The sequence below is a fragment of the Strigops habroptila genome, chromosome 3, assembly GCF_004027225.2.
Source record: "Strigops habroptila isolate Jane chromosome 3, bStrHab1.2.pri, whole genome shotgun sequence".
Taxonomy (NCBI): Eukaryota; Metazoa; Chordata; class Aves; order Psittaciformes; family Psittacidae; genus Strigops; species Strigops habroptila.
The window spans coordinates 6,746,897-6,766,263 of record NC_044279.2 but is presented as its reverse complement, the minus strand read 5'-3'; the positions used below and the strand labels follow the sequence as shown (position 1 = coordinate 6,766,263).

General features: G+C 43.9%; 1 protein-coding gene across 5 annotated transcripts; it reads right to left on the bottom strand.

Moving 5' to 3' along the window:
• Nucleotides 1-799: 799 nt before the first annotated feature.
• On the bottom strand, nucleotides 800-17,932 carry SEC61A2 (SEC61 translocon subunit alpha 2). 5 transcript variants are annotated; one of them, XM_030480466.2, is made up of 12 exons: nucleotides 17,581-17,932; nucleotides 16,426-16,493; nucleotides 12,496-12,561; nucleotides 10,589-10,667; nucleotides 8,081-8,212; nucleotides 7,827-7,936; nucleotides 7,058-7,211; nucleotides 5,511-5,671; nucleotides 4,051-4,248; nucleotides 3,339-3,530; nucleotides 3,126-3,202; nucleotides 806-1,884 (listed from the first exon to the last, which is right to left on the bottom strand). In XM_030480466.2, the coding sequence occupies exons 1-12, from the start codon at nucleotides 17,585-17,587 to the stop codon at nucleotides 1,698-1,700; spliced, it is 1,431 nt and encodes a 476-aa protein (XP_030336326.1). In that variant the 5' UTR covers nucleotides 17,588-17,932; the 3' UTR covers nucleotides 806-1,697. The 5 variants fall into 5 exon arrangements, with proteins under 5 accessions (XP_030336325.1, XP_030336326.1, XP_032775720.1 ...); XM_032919829.1 differs by lacking the exon at nucleotides 16,426-16,493 and adding an exon at nucleotides 16,292-16,386; XM_030480468.1 differs by lacking the exon at nucleotides 17,581-17,932 and adding an exon at nucleotides 13,430-13,572 and having other exon boundaries at nucleotides 16,426-16,476.
• Nucleotides 17,933-19,367: the final 1,435 nt, after the last annotated feature.

Genomic DNA, 19,367 nt, shown 5'->3' with positions numbered 1-19,367 from the left:
AGCGTGGGGACACAGGTTCACACTCTGGCTGCAGTGTTTGAAACTGCCATTTCAGGAGCTTCCTTTTATGCTTTAGACCTGAGGGTGTTGCTTCTTTGTCCCAGTTGTAACTAAACTATCCAGAAAGAGAAAATTGGTTGGTTTAGCTACAAAAATCACAACTCTGGCACCAACACAACATCCCAAGGTGCAAGACCCAGCCACGGGGCTCTGTTTGAGGCATGAACTTATGCATCTGGCAGCTCTATGTGCCACACACATGTGTCTGCCCATTCCCTCCCATTACTTCGGGGTGAATCTTCAGTGCATCTGTGCACAGCTGACTGCTCCCAGTTAGGCAAACCACTGCCATTGCTTAAAGGACAGGATCTAAGAGCTGTAATAAACATATCCTCATATCAAAGTCTTGCTCTGAAATGAAGCTGGGTGAGCATGCATAATTAGGAAGACTTTTCTGCCTTAGAAATGAAGCAGAAAACTTGCTGAAGCTTTTCCTGTCATAACAAACAATGAAGTTACTTTCAAGTTAAGTATGAGAGAAGACAGAAGAAATCAAAATGTGAAATCAAAGTGAAAAAGGGATTAGTTACAGCCAAGCAGAAAAGCTCAGTGATTTGAAGGGGAGGAATCTCGAGGCTTGATTTTAATTAAAGCTGCTAAAAACCGATCAGAATTATATTCTAGAACAAGGATGAAGAGGGAAAAAAAGGAGCCTTCCAGCCCCCCCTCACTACCAAAGCATGTTAGAAGCGATCAGAACCTGCAGCTGAATCACATCTCGCACGGATGAGACACAGGAGAGAGCTTAATTAAATAAGTTTATTGTCTAACGTTTACAGTTGTACATTGCCGCTGTAAAGCGCGACAAAGATCTGCAGCAGGAACTCCTCCTTCCCCCTTTCCCTCCCCTGAACACTGCTTGAGGAACCAGGCCTTGTTCTTTAGACTCACGGAAGCAAAGTGGACGTGAAGTTTCAGTGGCACAGCTCGCACGAGTACATGTTGAAATGAAACGACGGGGCTGACTTAGCGCTGGGACAGCAGCTGCCACCACACTGTCCCCCTCACAGCAAGGCAGGAACCCAGCACCCCGGGGCCCTGTGATGCAGCAAACCCACCCCAGAACCGGCTCCCGGGTGAGATGTGGATCAGTCTCTGGTAAAACATCTGATTGTCCACCCTTAGAGCTCTAAGAGAGAGGTGCCCGGGTGGAGACAGCGCAAAGGAAGGAGCACCCAGTTCGGTGATGGGGAAATGCAAGTTAAAAAAGTATAAAAAAATAACACGAAATACAAGCTCCAGATACATTCGTGGCAAGTTGAATTCAGCTCTTTTTTATCCTCCTCTTAAGGACAGGGAAATAAAGTTAACATTTGATTGCTGTGTGCAAAAAGTGTTTACTGACACCAAACTGATACATTTGAGCATCTCACTGCAGCGTCTGGACAGCAAGGTAGATGAATTGATTTCCAGCATCACAGGCAACACTAGATAATACTTAAACAAGATAATGTAAACTTGATTCTTAAGGCAGCCGGTACTAACGCTGCTCACAGGCGTTGCTGGGTGCCCATGGGCAGGAATGGGCCACGCAGCACTTGAAAACAAGTCAAAAGAAAATAGCATTATTGGATTAAATGATGCAATGTTGTCAAAATACTTTCCCTTTCCACACGAACCATGAAATATTTGGACATCTAGAAAAATAATGCACCTACTCCTCCAACCTCAGCCTGTTCTTTTACAAATATTTCAAAGTACTGATAAATAATAGTGACTGCCAGCAGGATGCCAGTGCCCGAGCCGATGGCGCCCAGGAAGTCAGCCAGTACTGAAAGGGCACCAATGCACAATCCACCAAATGCAGCAGCTGTGGGGATATACCTGCACCACAGGGAAAGAGAAGAAAGTATTCAGCATCATAAATCTTCACCCAAGGGCTCTAACAATGCATCTGCTACTAAACCAACCAACTGGAATATTCAGCAACAAAAGTTGAGGGAGGGGATTCTCCTCCTCTGCTCAGCTTTCATGAGACCCCCCCTGCAGTCCTGCGCCCAGCTCTGAGGCTCCCAACATCACAAGGACGTGGAGCTGTTGGAGCGAGTCCAGAGGAGGCCAGGAAGATGCTGCGAGGGCTGGAGCAGCTCTGCTCTGGAGCCAGGCTGAGAGCTGGGCTGGGGCAGCCTGGAGAAGAGAAGGCTCCTTAAGGGGAGACCTTAGAGCAGCTCCAGTGCCTAAAGGGGCTACAGGAAACCTGGAGAGGGGCTGTTTACAAGTGCATGTAGAGATAGGACAAGGGGGAATGGCTTTGAACTGGCAGAGGGGAGATTTGGATTAGGTATTAGGCAGAAGCTCTTCCCTGTGAGGGTGCTGAGGCGCTGGCACAGGGTGCCCAGAGAAGCTGTGGCTGCCCCATCCCTGGCAGTGTTCAAGGCCAGGTTGGACACAGGGGCTTGGAGCAACCTGCTCTAGTGGAAGGTGTCCCTGCCCATGGCAGGGGGTTGGAACTGGATGATCTTAAGCTCCCTTCCAATCCAAACCATTCCGTGATTCTATGCAATTTAGCACTGCAAATGGAACTCTGCCATGAGCCATTTTCCATAGTTGCACAAAGTAGAGACTAAAATAAATATTCACCAACAGGAAACCTGTGAGAATAAGTGAACACTGGCAAAGCTTTTCACTGCACAGGCTAGCATATGTGTATGGAGAATTCCCATGTAACCTCTAGGTTACAGGAGCAGGATAACTGCTCTGACTGAAACACGTAGGGATACATTTACATTTCCATACAGATCTGCAGGCTTTGTGTACTGTGTAAAATACCACTTTTGTAGCACCAGCTTAGTTCAGCAATGGTGAATTAAACACCTGTAAAATGCAAGGAATGTTCCTTGTACAAACACAGAAGAGATTCAAGCCAAATTCCCTCATTATGCCACTGACATAAGAGGCACTACAGGTAAACTTCTTATTACTGCTATAAACGTGTGTTACTCGGAACAGCTGAAAGGGAAGAACCTGAACAAGTGCAGTGCAAAGAGGTCTCTGATGTCTCCAACACCACCTGCTCTAGCTGACAGCACCCTCGAGCACCCCGTTGGAAGTCACCATTTCCTTACCTGTTCAGCTCATGAACCATTGAAGTGTCCCTGTGGCCTCTCATCACCATTTGCTGCTCTTTGAGTTGCTTGGCAACCTGCAAAAAACAGAGTTTTATGGAAGTGCTGCAGTGTTTCATAGTCACCTGATATTTAGTCAGAGGAGTAACTGATGAGTGAGTAGCCAGGCAGGTCTAAATGAAGACATCTCGGCAGGTTTATCACAACACCTACGTCTTTCGCTGATGAGCCAGACACCTCAATCCAAGTCTTGGAGAAGAACGCGCAGGATCCCAACATAAATATGATATAAACTATGACATGGACAGGATCCTCAAATATTGCACCCATGGATTCAGGGGGGGACAAGTAGTAGCAGAGGCCACCAACAGGGTAAGAGCGAGCAGGGCCACCACCACTGACGTCCTGTGAGAGGGGAAGAAACAGGAAATCAGTTATTTTGCCAAGAAAGGTTGGAAGAGATGATTCTTGAGGTCATTCCAACCTGGTATTCTATGAGATTCCTCACAAACCTCTGACATTCCTATCACTAAATGGTTTCGGTTGGAAGGGACCTTAAAGCTCACCCAGTTCCCACCCCCTGCCACGGGCAGGGACACCTTCCACTAGAGCAGGTTGCTCCAAGCCCCTGTGTCCAACCTGGCCTTGAACACTGCCAGGGATGGGGCAGCCACAGCTTCTTTGGGCACCCTGTGCCAGCGCCTCAGCACCCTCACAGGGAAGAGCTTCTTCCTCCTATCTAATCTGAATCTCCCCTCACTCAGTGTAAAGTATTACCCTGTACCTTCAGAGGAATTCCTCTTCAATGTTTGAAAGAGCTTTTATATACAGATGTTCGAAGTATTCCAGCTTTCTGCTGCTTAAACACCAGTTTCACAATGAAGTAATACGTACAAACAGTTAAAATTAGTAGTAAATTACTTACTGCCCACTGTCCTAGTAAGTTCACCAAGAAGTTGCCACTAAAACGAACAGACAACATCTGGGAAATGACATAGAGGTTTGAAACTAAGGCAGACTGCAGAATGATGGGAATGTTGGAGGTATAGAAGAGCTTGATAGGATAGCTACTGTACTGTCCCCGGTAGCGTGCAGACTTGATGGGTAAATCAACACGAAAGCCCTATGGAAAGAACACAAACGCAGGTTTATTTCCAGCACAGAAGGTGTTCCTCATGTGCCAAAAAGCCCTTCCTGACCAGAGGCTTCTGGCTGGATAAACAAGGAGTGCAAGGTCTGAGACAGTGAAACTCAAGAGGTTTTCTGCAGCCTGGATTCCAAATTTTAAGGAGTTGTGTTACTGCTTGGTTTTATTATGTTCTTTGTACATAATCTCTCACCTGCTAAATGCCATCCCTTTAACATACACTTTATAGAATAGGGCTCGATAAAAGACTTTAACTTAAGCAGCCAGTGATGAGCAGGATTTGTGTGGTAAGCCCCATTCCTCTGGGGCAGGCTCCTGGCTGAGTAGACCCCAAGAAAAGCCACATGGGTTTGAAAACCAGATAATCCAAGTTTTTTTTCCTGCCAGCACTGACTCAACAGCTTAAAAAGAAGAATAATAAATCACGTTTTAGCCACACACACAAACAAATCATCATATCCTGCTTTAGTGTCCATTTTAGTAAATACTTACACTTTTAAGTTTATACTTAAATACTTGATACATAAACTTAAACATAAACTTAAACATAAACATAAACTTAAACATAAACTTAAACATAAACATAAACTTAAACATAAACTTAAACATAAACTTAAACATAAACTTAAACATAAACTTAAACATAAACTTAAACATAAACTTAAACATAAACTTAAACATAAACTTAAACATAAACTTAAACATAAACTTAAACATAAACTTAAACATAAACTTAAACATAAACTTAAACATAAACTTAAACATAAACAGTTAATACTTAAATTTTAAAGAACTAAATTTAATGCTAGTGAAGTATTTCAGGAAACTGAGGGGAAAACCACTCAGCTCTGCACTGATTACATGGTTGTTTTCTAGAGTAAATCCATACATACCCACCCCAAAGCAGGAGGGTTCTTCACTCTCTGTCCAAGAGTATTCTTCCAAGTCACCGATGAGTATCAAGCATATTTGTGTGACACAACTACTGCAACTCCAGAAGCCATTCTTAATGAAAATACCCTCATAGTGTGTATGGCATTTAATGGAATGTGGGCTATAGAATTTAACAGCAGCACTGTCCCAGAGGAACGTTACTGAACAACAGTACTGAAAGAAAGAGAGTTCACTGCTCAAAGCTGAGACTCGACTTGAACTTGTGCATTTCCCCCCAGTGTTTAGGGTCTGTGCACTCGCACCTCTGCAGCTGCAGAGCTACTCTGAGGAGTTGCTCATTTTACCTGGAAATAGATGACTACAGCAAATACAAACACTGTAGCAATCAGGTTCATCAGATTGGGCAGATTCTGTCGGTAAAAGGCTTCCCGCAAAGCCCGGACCTTGTCAGTTCGTGTAGCCAGAAGGTGAAATAAGGCAATCACAGCCCCCTCAAACTCTGTCCCTGCGCAAAACAAAAGAGTAAAAGGAATTTTAATCTGTAATTTAAAAAACACCTTAAAAAAATAGCATCTTTGGTTTGGAAATTTTAACAATGACACATGTAAAATCAGATACAATAGGACATAAATCCTGTTTCAACAAACATATCACAATACAGGAGTCTGGTTTAGCTTATGGAATGTAGAATAAGCTACCAAAACATTATTCCTGGTTAAAACAAACAAACCCCCCAAACCAACCAACCAACCAAACCAAGTCACACACATGAAAGAATAAATACACTTTTCCTTTCTTTGCTGGGGCAGGAGAATGATTAGAAGGATATAATAAACAATGAGGAAAATAGCTTTAGAAAAGGAGTAATAAAATACAACAAAACTACTAAGGTGAAAATGAAAGCAAACTCAAAGGATGGCTCGGGATTCCAAATGTATTAAACTAGTCAGCTCCTTGATACGACAGGCTGTATCTTCACTTGGTATTGCTAATTTCCAGGGTCTCAGGACAACCAGATGCTGACAATGACTGGCTGAGGAATGAAGAGCTGGTAGTGTCTGAAGAATCAAACCAATTCAATGTAGTTTGGAGGCATCAAATATAAAAGTCTACTATAGTCACAAGCAACAGTTGGGTCATAACCAGCTCCTCTGAACACAGTATTTCTTATCTTCTCTGTTTCTAGGGACTAAATGATACTAAAACAAGACTAATTCAGTTTGGAAATCCAAAAATCTTCAGTCAAGGGGCTTCAAGTCCCACTTTAACTGCTGCAATTCAATCAGCAAAGGAAAACTTGTAGGTTGTTTATTCATCTTCATATACGTCAGACCAATTTTGATCTTCAATGTTAGACAACTGACTTTAGAAGGTAACCATAGACTGGTTTGGGTTGGAAGGGACCTTAAAGCTCATCCAGTTCCAACCCCCTGCCACGAGCAGGGACACCTTCCACTAGAGCAGGTTGCTCCAAGCCCCTGTGTCCAACCTGGCCTTGAACACTGCCAGGGATGGGGCAGCCACAGCTTCTCTGGGCACCCTGTGCCAGCGCCTCAGCACCCTCACAGGGAAAAGTTTCTTCCTAATGTCTAACCTAAATCTCCCCTCTGGCAAGTTAAAGCCATTCCCCCTTGTCCTATCACTACCTGCCCTTGTCAAAAGCCCCTCTTTAGCTTTTTTTGTTGGCCCCTTTAGGCACTGGATGCTGCTCTAAGGTCCCTGCAGAGCCTTCTCTTCTCCAGGCTGAACCAGCCCAGCTCTCTCAGCCTAATAACCACCATCATACATTAAAACATTTTTTTTGTAATAGCCATCAGAAAAACACCTGATAGTTTCTGCGTAGTACACGTCCACCGAAACATGTTGTAACTAACTGTAATGGCACACGTACCTCTGCCAGTGTTGATGGTAGTGGGACTAAAGGCCTTCCAGACAATGGTTTCACAGATATTGGTAGCAATAAACAGGGAAATACCAGATCCCAAGCCATAGCCTTTCTGTAGCAACTCATCTAACAGCAACACGATCAAACCAGCAACAAATAGCTGTGGGAAAAGGAACAGAACTGAGCAGAAAGAAGAGTAAATCCAGTCAAGAATTATGTACTAACTCCCTGCTTCTGTATTTTCATCATGTTGGAGAGTGCTGAGGAAGTTTTCATCTATACATCATTCCTGCAGTATTTCTGCCCTCTCACGTACAAACGCCTGCACATCTCACCTGGCAACGGTCCCCGTGACTGTTCAACACAGACACTTGCAAACAGATTACTCAGAAAGCACTTCTTTTCCAAAAAAGTACTGAATTTTGGGCATTTACTGCTTTGCTCTACAGGGTAACGTCTCAAAGCTGCATCTGTGCTGTTCAGTGAGAAGTCCTTCATGGTACTGAACAGCAGCTACTGCTTCAAAGTCTACTAATTCCTATACCTTGAATTAAACAGCCAGTCCTATCTGAAACAGTTTTGATATTTACTATCCCAGCTTTCTCCTCTTTATGGAATATTTAGGATTTCTCATATACAGATAGGTACAAAGGGTGATGGTTTACAGCCTTAAAAAGAAATAACTAAAAGGCAACCAGACATAAAAAGGATTTTTCTTTCCAGCTATACTGTATCCAACCAGTCTCAGTTACACACAAAATAGCTCATTACAAACCTGAATTATAATAAGAAGACAAATTCCAGCACCCATTTCAGCAGGATCTCCATACATTCCAGTCATAACATACACAATGGCTTGCCCAATGGTAATAATCATCCCAAATACTAAAACAAGAGAGAAAGCAAATCCTTTAAAAATCCTTTGCTGCAATCACCTACCAAAGAAATCTCAGAGCTACCGTCCCTTAGGCAGGCTGCTTTCCCCAGAGTAAAAACGTGCTCACAGCTTTTCATTGGAACAGTGCTTACACTTCTGAGCTCCGTTGAACAGGGCTCTGTCTTTTGGAGTGTCACCAACTTCGATGATCTTCGCTCCAGCCAGCAGCTGCATGATCAAACCAGATGTCACAATGGGAGAGATACCTAATTCCATCAAAGTACCTGAACAAGAGGAAAAAGTAACACAATTACACATTAGGATATTAACACAATTGGATATTAGGAACAATCTCTTCACCAAGAGGGTGGTCGGGCATTGGAACAGGCTGCCCAGGGCAGTGGTGGAATCACTGTCCCTGGAAGCGTTCAAAAACAGTGATAGGTTTAGTGCTGGTCTTGGCAGCCCTGGGGTAATGGTTGGACTTGATGATCTTAAAGGTCTTTTCCAACCTAGTTGATTCTGTGACTCCATGATTCTAATTGCCATTCAAGCATCTCTCCTGAAGAATTCTACTCTGAGGATATTAGGTCTGGTGAAAGGTTTCTGAGCTATAAGGAACATTTTTCATAATGTTTCCAACATACATATTCCAACGCAGGTATGATCAAAGCAAAGACTGTAATCTCCTCACAAAAGAAGGCTGCTGTGCTAAGATCTGTCATTTTGAAGGCAGCATGAAAAACCTGTGTAGCTTTTCACCCCAAATACTCCTGTGGAACCATGCTAACACTAGAGGTCAACGTACACCGAAGCTCAGCTTTTTGGCATATCCTATCAAGGAACAGTATATGCACAGCTGACCAGCTCAGCAGCTTCTCTGTCCTCTCACCCCACCTCTGAAGTGGCCCCTTCTCTGGGAGGAGGTATCAGGCTTTTCCTATGGATCAGTCATTTACTCAGAAACTACTTCTGGTGACTTCTGCCAGTCATTTATTCAGGAACTGAGTGACTTGTGCTGCCTAATAAGAGCAGGGGCTGCCCCTTCCCTCTTACAGTAGAAGGAAAAAAGTGACTATCCATTCCCTAGCCACTTTTTTCCAGAGATGAAGACATTTGGGATACGCACATTTCATGGCAAAGAATCCTTATTTTTTTTAGGATCTCTTTCTATAGATTAATATCTACCTCAGATTCTCCCTGATGCCTTTCCCTGAGTGTTTTTTAGTTCCACTGTATCCTTTGAGGCATGGCAGATCAGCACTGTGCAATATTCAGTTTGTGGCACTTGACAGATGTGTGCGGGCATTTCTTCTGAGCTTTTCAACCAGCACTTAAGCCATTAGGTCCTCCGTCTTATCCCTCAATAGCTTCATTTCCTGAAGAGCCTTTAATAAGTCATCTGAATTCAACAAAGGGGTTTTTGTTGTCCAAAACAATAGGGGTTTCCCCTATAGTCTGGAGTCTTCTTTTCATTTCTGCCTAACTACCTTTAGTTCAGGGCAGAGTCCTCATTTCAGCTCTATCTTTTCAAAAGTTTAAGCATTATTGCACAATTATTTCCTCTCTTTTTATTATGTGTGTTTTCCCTGTTTGCAAAATGTAAAATGTGAAGCCATTAAAGTCATTATTATAGTTTGGTTCTTTCCTGCTTGCACCCAGAGCCTACACACTGTTCGGTACCACCTTAAATATCACGTCATCTCTCAAGGAAATCTCAACTTCTCCAACAGCAAGAAAATGAGGATGTCAAAAACTTCAGCTTTTACCTCACATCCTCCAATGACATCTAGCCAGTTGACTTAGTAACCTTCCCACTCCTGCTTTTAGCGCTTTCCCAGTCTCTCTAGTCTTCTGTCTGGGTAATGACCAGCTTATTCAGTATCTGCTAGTGAGACACAGAGTTTTATATGTAAATTCTGCAGCAGAGTTTGAAGCAAGTAAACTTATTTACCTTCATGTGCTATCTTCACTGGTGTGACCAAATTAGCCATTCCTAAATAATTTGTACCTTCACATTAGGGAGTTCCACTGATTTTCTTAGTTCCAGCAATTTCCATGATACATATGAGGTCAGTGTCCCTATTTAGAGTCACATGTGAGATCACCCATCTGAGCTTTACACTTCTAGCATTAGTCTACAACTTCTTATACACTTAGTTGAGAATCACTTGTCTATTCTAAAGTAAGTCAGTTTGACTTTGCTAAACTATCAGCCTCACCATCTCTGCCCTTAACTTTCTCACCTATAAAACTACTCACATACAATGCTGTCGAAATACCACGAGGCACAACTGACTTGCACACACGAGGTATTTTCTAGCCCACACTCTCATACTGCACATTAGTGCTGCTTGTAAGTGGTGGGGCAGAAGATTCCCTGTATTCCATATACTAATCAGAAAGAGGCTGCTCTACAATTCAAAAGAGAATTATCCCAGAACTTCAGAATCAAGATTAATCTCATCTGCATGTCAAAGGAAACCCCATCCCTAAGATGAAGAACTCTTCGAGGATCAGTCAGTTTTAATCACGTCTCTGTTAAGAACTTTACAAAGAGTTTCAACGTGACATCTGGGTTGTATGAAATTTAACAGCCAACCATTTATCTCCTGCTCTGTTTATAGCAATAAAAAGAGAGGAAGGAATAATCTACTAACCTCTGTTTGACGCAAGAATGACTCGCATCCAATAGAATGGATCTGCAGAATCTGATGACATGATTCCAAACAAAGGTATCTGTCAAAGCACACAAGAGTATTAAACATACACAAAGCCAGCATGCATTAATCCCGAACTCTTAGTGCATAACAATTCAACTTCTACACTCTTTGGAATCATTTATTTCAATTCTTTTTAATTAAACCAGAGGTACTGACACCATCTATTTTAATCCCCCAACTGGGGTATGACTCAGAGGACTAAACTAAGACCCTTCTACAGGAAAAAGCAGAAACCCCTAGAAAGAATCAGTGCCCATAAACCAGATTCCAGCAGTTGAACATGTAAATGCCTGACATGATTCTGGAATACTAACACTCCCAAAAAGAACAGAAAAAGCATAAAATCAGTTACCCACCACAGATCATCCACAGAACAGGGGAAAACATTAGATAATAGTCCATTACTTATTTCACCAGATCTTCGCAGCAAATTTGAGTTTCAAATAAAGAGAGAGAGAACTGTAGCAAAACATCTTGGAGATGACAGAAGCAAGCAGAGTTTTAATTCTTTCTTTTAAACTGTCCTAAATAGAATTTACTTTCCATACAAATTAAAGATAGAACATAAATTACGACGTAAATACCTTCTTCCAGCAAGTTTAAACATTCACATTCCACAGCTGGGGATGTGTTTTAAAATATCCCACGCGGAACTGTTAAAGTTAGCCAAGTTTATACAAACCCTCCAACATTCCCTGTGTCAATCCTGAGGGATTTTGAGCTCTTTACAACTCTTCTGCATCACAAAAGCAGCAGACCAGGAACCCAGGGAAGCTTATAGATTAATTCCTGAAAACTCTAGTCTGTACCATCCAATTCCCTTATTCAATTACTGTAATATTTTGTATACATTCAAAATCTTAATGATGCACATCTCCAGCAGGTAGGAAACAGATAAACTACATGTTGTTCTAGCTCTGGTATCATTCCCACGTCCTCCTTCTAAAAACATAGGTCAGTACAAGAGCTGGGTTTTAGCCTTTCAACAGTCCTTTAGCGTTGTAAACAATACTTATTAAACTACTGCTCCAGAGTCTGGAATGGGTAAGTTGATAAATATAACCTGAAGAGCCTGATTCTGAAGATGAACAGTTCATTTTAAGTATAAAAATATAAGTATAAAACACAGTTCAGTCTAAGAGGTCTCCAAGCTCTAAAAAACTATGTATCAAGTAACACACAGGTTCTGAATAAAACCCAGCAAAACAACACTATCTGTTTACAACCCAGGTACAGGTTCTAGGAACTCCTGCAACTATGAGTAATAAAGATCATGCAAATGTTTACAAAGAGCTCTGTTTTGGAAGGGTTAGCTAATGTCTTTGCCAGTACATTCACCAAAAAAAACAAGTTCTGAATGTCAAGTTAAAGACCTCAGAAAAACATTTTCCTGCAATCTTTGCAACCCATCTGCTTGTTCAAGAGGAATCAGGGAAAAGGCCAATTCTGTTTCACTCAACACTGCTAAAATTTCAATTTAGCTATGAGCAGAGGGTAAAAAAAGACATAAAATTGCTCAGTTTGCTTATCCTGCTCAGCGTGTAATCAGCGCGGCTGTTGACCCTGCAGCCAGTATCCTCATCTGATAGAAGCCTTCATATAAGAAGAAAAACCATGATGTATTTCAGACTAAATAGAAAGAATTAGTTTGTGAAAACATACGTAATCCATAATAATGACTATTTCAGAGAATCAGGTTTAACTGAACTTTATGTATTTCATCATAAAACCACGTAACTGACGTTAGGAGGTAAACATGAAACACGAACTTCTCACCCTTTTAGTGTTCTATCTGATACGTACAGAACACGCAGTGTCTGAACAGAGGAAACATCGACACCCACCTGGCAGCATACTAAGAAAATGAAGAGCGTGATGGCTGTCCATAGCACCTTCTCTCTGAACTGGATCTACAGAACAGATCATAGAGGTTAACGTGTTCGCTGCATGTAGAATTTTCACTGTGCAGAAACAATGCGCAGTGAAATTAATGACATTAATGAAATTAATTTAATTAAATGCAAAGCTATTGAACCAGAAGCATCATCCCTCATTAGAATTTAGCATGATTTCAGATTTTATAGAGACAGTCTTGGGCTTCTGTGTAGCCAGAGAAACCTGGGCTCTGGCAGACAGAGAGTCAGTCAGTAGAATGTATTTTATACAGGATTGTAATACAGTAGGTATTTACAGAAAAGCAACAGCATGGCTAAAAACACAGACAAAAGCATGAAAGATTAATGCAAAACCCCCTTTATGTTCTGTGATTAGTGCTCTAGGCTTCAACAGGTTGGAGGCACTGCTTTGTAAGGCTGGAAGTTATTAAACTTAAAGCACTATAAATTTTTTGAAGAGATTTAACTGCTGTGAAGACAAGGGAGAAGAACCAGAAGAATCAGGAGGTTCGGGTAGCCATTCAAAATGCTTAGAATTAAGTTCTTCAAAGGGTGTTAGAGGAAGCTTAAAATCACCATTATCTTCATGAACACAGACCATAAAATCATTTTTACTCTTTTTTTCCCCTCCAAAATGCTTTTATTGATGCAGATTATATATTACTTTTAAAAGGATGTCAGATCAAGGATCATTAGTCATTAATACATTGAAGAGAATCTCAGGATCACGACATTTGAGGCAACTATAACTAGTGCTGGGTGCAAGAGAAGAATCACAAGATTTAAATGTGAACCAGAGGATTACTCAAAGCATGAGGTGGAAAGAAATGCTCTTGAAGAGACCAGAGAGCACTAAGATGCTGCGTTATCTTCAAGTTCCCACCTCTCCTCCATGGACCAGAAACACTGGGGTAAGTGTGCTCACTGGAGGCAAGAGTACAGCAGCTACTAGAACGTGACATGAACTAACAGGTAAGACAGACACAGCAGAAATAGCAGCTTTCTGCCTCCAACCACTGAACCTGCCTGGAGAGAAGTAACAAGAAGAAGGATTAGTGCCTGGTTTTATTGGTGCTGAACACCTACAAATGAGAAACTGCAAACTGATGCAGCAGCACAGCTTCTCAAAGCAAGAGAAACCCCCGTAATAGTCAGTATCTTGATAAATTAAATCATGCACTTACTTTGAAGCAAAATAATCCCCCAATTCAATTTATTTACTGATACAGCCTCGCTCTTTTAAAAGAGGCCAGATGCTAAAAATACAGGAGTACAAAGATAAAAAAAGACAAATAGTGACAGCAGCAAATAAACCCAGACAGTATCTTGTGTTCGACTTTGCACAGTGCTGACCCACTTTACAAAGTGCTGTTTGAATTTTACAATTCAGATTTTAAGTAGAGACTTGTAAAAAGAAAACCACTTCACCAAAGGATCTCTGCAGCCCCACAGTTAACCTCAGCGCCCAGGGCATCATTCAAGCTCTACAACTGCCCTGGCTCTCTCTGTAAGTGCATTGAGTATGAGCGTTAGAGAGATTCTGCATCACCCAAATCACAGTTACTCACAAGGAAAACAGTCTCTCTGATTCAAAAAGATTGGAAAAAAAACAACCCAGGAGGCAGCTGAATCCATACGCCAGGAACAACAAAATACAGACTGGTACCAAAACATTGCAGGCACAAGTGGTAACAAGCACAGGGCTGGTACATTTCATCATCTGATCAGATTCTTTGGACATTTTATTCCTCTGACATTTTTCTTGTAACTTGGGAAATGGAAGGGACTTAAGCACCATCTTCTTGGTGTTCTGAACAGTGTGTTCTACTTAGAAAAATCTGTGCTTATGAGGGCAATGTGAACTGGTACCACTAACTACAAAGTAGCAATTGCTTCTCTTCATCTAGTCAGCCAAAACACAAAAGCAACACCCCCCACTTACAGAAAACATCTCTCAGTGAGAGCCCAACTGAATTAAAACCCCACCTTCGCTTAATGCCCTGGTGTTGGCTGGCATAGAGCTAATTTTCTTCCTAGAACTGATACAGTGTAGAGAAAATAGATTTCTTTTTCTGTTTTATCTTCATTTCTTGTCCTGGCCTTAACCAATCCACTGCAACCATTCCTAATGATGCCTGCCAGTGCCAGCTTGCAAGAAAACAGTAAGTAACAAAGAATTAGTCAGATAGAATGACCTAACTCCCTTGATAAACTACACGTGAGCAAGGAACAGAACTTAAGATGCCCAAAGGGCTCTTCAGTGTCAGAAGGATGCTCCCAGTTATATTTCACTTCAAATCTGTACAAAGCTGGCAACTGGCAGCCATTGCCCAGACAGCGACCTAGATAGTAATAAAGACAAAGTGACCCAAATAGAGAGGACAAGAATCTTGGCACCTCTCTGGGCATCCTTCATCTGCTCTTGGAGGACATGGACAGATTGAGCCCCTGTTCCTCTCTGGCAAAGAGAAAGGGAGGAGGAAAAAAGAAACCAAAAGCAAGAGAAAAATCACAACCGTCAGTGAGCTTTACAGAAACATCAGTATCTGCAGATTTGCCTTGGCTTCCTCTTCCCATCCACTTCACCAGACAAAAATGGGATGGATGTGATCAGCTAATCCCAGATAGGCCATAAATCAGCACCAGGAGATTGCACTACGGTTCATCACTGAGAAAACAAAGATGATACCTCCCCTACCCAGATCTGGAGCATCCAAATCTTAGCTCTGGAGATTACGGCTCCGAAGATGACTTTGACCTAAAAAATTAGTTTGGGAACCTGTCCCAAGTGGGAAAGATGCTGGAAAGTGACAAGGAAGGACAGATGGAGCAAAGAGCCAGGGAATAAATCCCAATCTTTCTAAAAATCAATTCCAGAAGGGAATAACCAGCAGTTTTTAACTGCATCTTCTCCATTCAATCCAGCAGGCTCAGCTATGCTTACTGACACAAACACCTCTGCATCCAGTCCTAACCTTTAGGAACCTCTCATTCACCAAAGAAGATTCCCTCAGATGGTGCCACGTTCCCAGATGTGCATTTTCTTTTCAAGAATATAAAAATCAACATTTAGCTCTGAAGGAATTTTCATGCCAGTCAAATCTGTTACTCCAATGAGAACCTTTGCCACCTAAACGGTACGTGCTTGCTTGAGTTTTGAAAGTAAAGAGCAGTGGTTATGGGGTGGGGTTTTTTCACAAGGCAGGTCTCTTTCTGATCTGTAGAAATTCACTAATTTTACTCTAGAAAATGTGCTGAGGAATGGGAGGCATTTCTAGGGCTAAGGGAACAGAGATCAGCTGCCAGTGAACACAGTTCCCTGATTTCAGAACCAAGAAAAGTGTCACATCCAGTAGGTGCACAGGGAGCAACTACCTGCACTATATCACATATCACTTCCCCACTTCATCAGGATGAATCACGGCTATGGGAGTAGAAAATATTCTGTGGAAAAGGAAGAACTAAATCTGTGGCTCCTGAATTACAGCACAAACCTTTTCAAACTAATACAGAAGCCAGTTCATATAGCCCAGAGTTGTGACCGGTACTCAAAGCCAACAGTGGCATCCACAGGAAAAAAAACAAAAGCTTGAAAACTGTGTTCTAGTATATTAAAATAGATCTAAACATATGAAGCTGAAACTAAACAACTCCGTCTAGAGATGAGACTTCAAATAGTGTAATTACCAAGTGGAACAACTTATCAGAAGGCTGTTAAGAATTCCTCATCATGGTAATCTTTTACCTTGACATGGATTTCCCCTCCTCTAAGGAATATGTCCTACTTTAGGGCCCACTGTCTGTATTTATACTGGAGCATGGACTCGAGTATCACAGTATCTGTGAACCAGTAAAGGCAGAACATAACGTGGCACTCACTTTTCTCTCCGGTTTCTGGATTTCGGGTAACACTGCACAGAACGGCTTAATAACTTCTAAAAATTTTACTGTTCCAGGAGACACACACACAGAAAAGAGAGAAAAATACATTAATGAACCTTTATGAATTTAGAAATCTTCATACTACTTTATTTAACTTCTAGGATAAAATATAAAGTAAGTGAATTATTTCATCAACACACACTCTAATTCGGTGTCTGAAAACTAATGGCTTCTTCTTAAAACAGCTGAAAACAGGGAATAAATCTGAAAGAAAATTCTTGTTCTAATCAATTTAGTCTATTCTTCTTTCCACAGCTGGAATCATTTCAGATGTGGCACTGTACACACCACCAGAAGTGAACTAAATTGTATTCCACCTAAAAATAAATGACCCAGTATCAGCCTGTGCTGGTTAAACACAGAAGCAAAGCAGACCGACATCAAAAAGCATCCATGGAGAGATGAGTATCTTGTGTTATACAGCAGTATTCAGCTGAGAAAATAATTCAATCACTAAAGTATGTTTAGGAATCATGATTTAAATCACTGCAACTCTTATTCTGGTCTCTGGGGGATTTTGTTGTAATTTTTGGTACATCTCTTCCGACAGTTTGCTCTTTAACATCACAGAAAAGCTCAACAGTTCGAGCTCTTTTTCCTGCGTTTGGTGGGGAATCTGTCCTCCAAAACAGGCACGTTATTCCCAGCCCCAACACATTCAGACAGCCACAGCAAGTAACCACCAGCCTATCTTCGAAGAAAACGCATTTATTATACTATAAGCCAAATTTATCAACATTTTAGTCCAAATGTCACGTTTACTTTCACATGTCGCGGTGATATATTTCTCCTGTATTTACACCAAGCCGCCGCACAGCTCATCACAACCCGCACGCCGCCCCGCAGCAGGCGGCTCCCATGCTGAAACACGGAGGCCAGAGGGACAAACCAACCCACACCGAGCGGTCCCTGGTCTCCCTGCGCCCGGCAGCACAACACCTGCCCGGGGGGAGGCTGCCCCGCTCCCGCTGCCCCTCACGCACGCCGGGCCGGCGGCCGGCCGCGTCCTCCCCTCCCGCAGGCAGCGTCCCCGCTGCCCAAAGCCGCTGCCGCGCAGGCCGGGGCCGGCTCCCGCGGGCCGCCCGTACTCACTGCCCATGGCGGCGGGGCCGGCCGCTCCCCTCCGCTGTCAGCGCCGCTGTGGCCGCCGCTGCTCCGCTCCGCTCCGCCGCCGGCCGGCGCCGTCACGTGCCGCCGGCGCAGGGCCCAACCCCCTGGCGCGCAGGCATCGCTCCGGACGACTATCGCTGCCCGGCGGGGACGGCGCTGCCGGTGCGGCGGGGAAAAGCGGTATCGCCCCCGGCACGGGCTCGCCGAGAGCCGCCCCGCTGCGGACCCCGAGGTGAGGGGAGCGGGACCCGCGGAGGGGGGAGCGATCACTGGCACCGGGCGGATCAGGCTGCCGGAGGACAGCCACGATGGCGAAGGACCCGCTGGCGGCAGCGCTCCCAGAGTGCTCCGAGAGCGGGGAGGGGGAGCGGCCTCACAGCGCCCGGGCACCGCCTCACACGGCGCCTGGCACCGCCTCACACAGCCCCTGCCCCGCCTCACACCGCCCGGGCACCGCCTCACAGCGCCGGGCACCGCCTCACACAGCCCCTGCCCCGCCTCACACCGCCCGGGCACCGCCTCACACCGCCCGGGCACCGCCTCACAGCGCCCGGCACCGCCTCACACAGCCCCTGCCCCGCCTCACCCACGCCCGACCAACTCCGGGTGCGTTTTGGCTGTCTGGAAGGAGGAAACCATCTCCTCCTCACTCTGAACTGCAGCCGTGCTCGGATCTTATCAGTCCTCAGGGGGTCTGCGTAGATTTCCTTGGTGTTGTTGAGACACAGGCACAGGGTGCCCAGAGAAGCTGTGGCTGCCCATCCCTCGCAGTGTTCAAGGCCAGGTTGGACACAGGGGCTTGGAGCAACCTGCTCTAGTGGAAGGTGTCCCTGCCCGTGGCAGGGGGTTGGAACTGGATGCGCTTTAAGGTCCCTTCCAACACAAACCAGTCTGGGATGCTACAAAAAATTTGTTTTCCTGATGTGTTTTCTCCCTATCACCAAGAGTTACTGCTGTCCTTAATGAACTGCTCAACCTAACATCTCATTCCTTCCCTTTTTTTCTTCCAGTCTCACACGTCTCTCTGCAAATCCTGACACCCCCCACTGCACAACTGCTGGAACACTTCTTCTCTGCCTAGTTAGCTTCCCTGCTATCTAACAGCATGTAAAACTCCACTTCTGCTTGTGCCAATGGTCCACAAAACTCCCCTGTCCAAGGACTGGGACCTGCTCAGTTACCCACTTACCCACCTTGTGCACCGTTTGGCCTGGCACTTCCCTCAGTGGTGTTTCCTGCACACCCAGGGAACAGAACCCATTGTCAGGCACACTCTCATCTGAAGCTTGCACAATTTCTGCTTCTCTTTTCAAAAATGCTATTTTGCACAAGTAATTCATCGCTCATGCAGGGAGAGCGCAGTCACATGCAGAGCAGAGCGTGGTGCACAGGCAGAAAACTGCCCCGTGCGTGTCCTACATGAGTGGGAGAAACAGAGTTAACCCCTAACTCAGGACGTGCTTTGTCTTGCTCCTGGTAGCAGTTAGCCATCATGGAAGAGCAGTGTTCTGCAGGCAATCTGCAACGGCAACACCAAGGAGAGCTGCACTGAAGCTCTCCCTCCCGATGGCATCCCTGGGGGCTCCATGGCACATCCATGCTGTGAAGAACTTCTCAGATAGGAGGTAGTGTCTCTCTTCAAGCCTCTACTTTTGCCTCTACGAAACATGGTTCTAAGACATGGCACGATCCCTGCAGCCTGCCTTCAGCCCTGCAAACTTGATGTGAAAGCACTGCTTCTCCAGGTGAGAAAAACAGTGGTGCCTGAA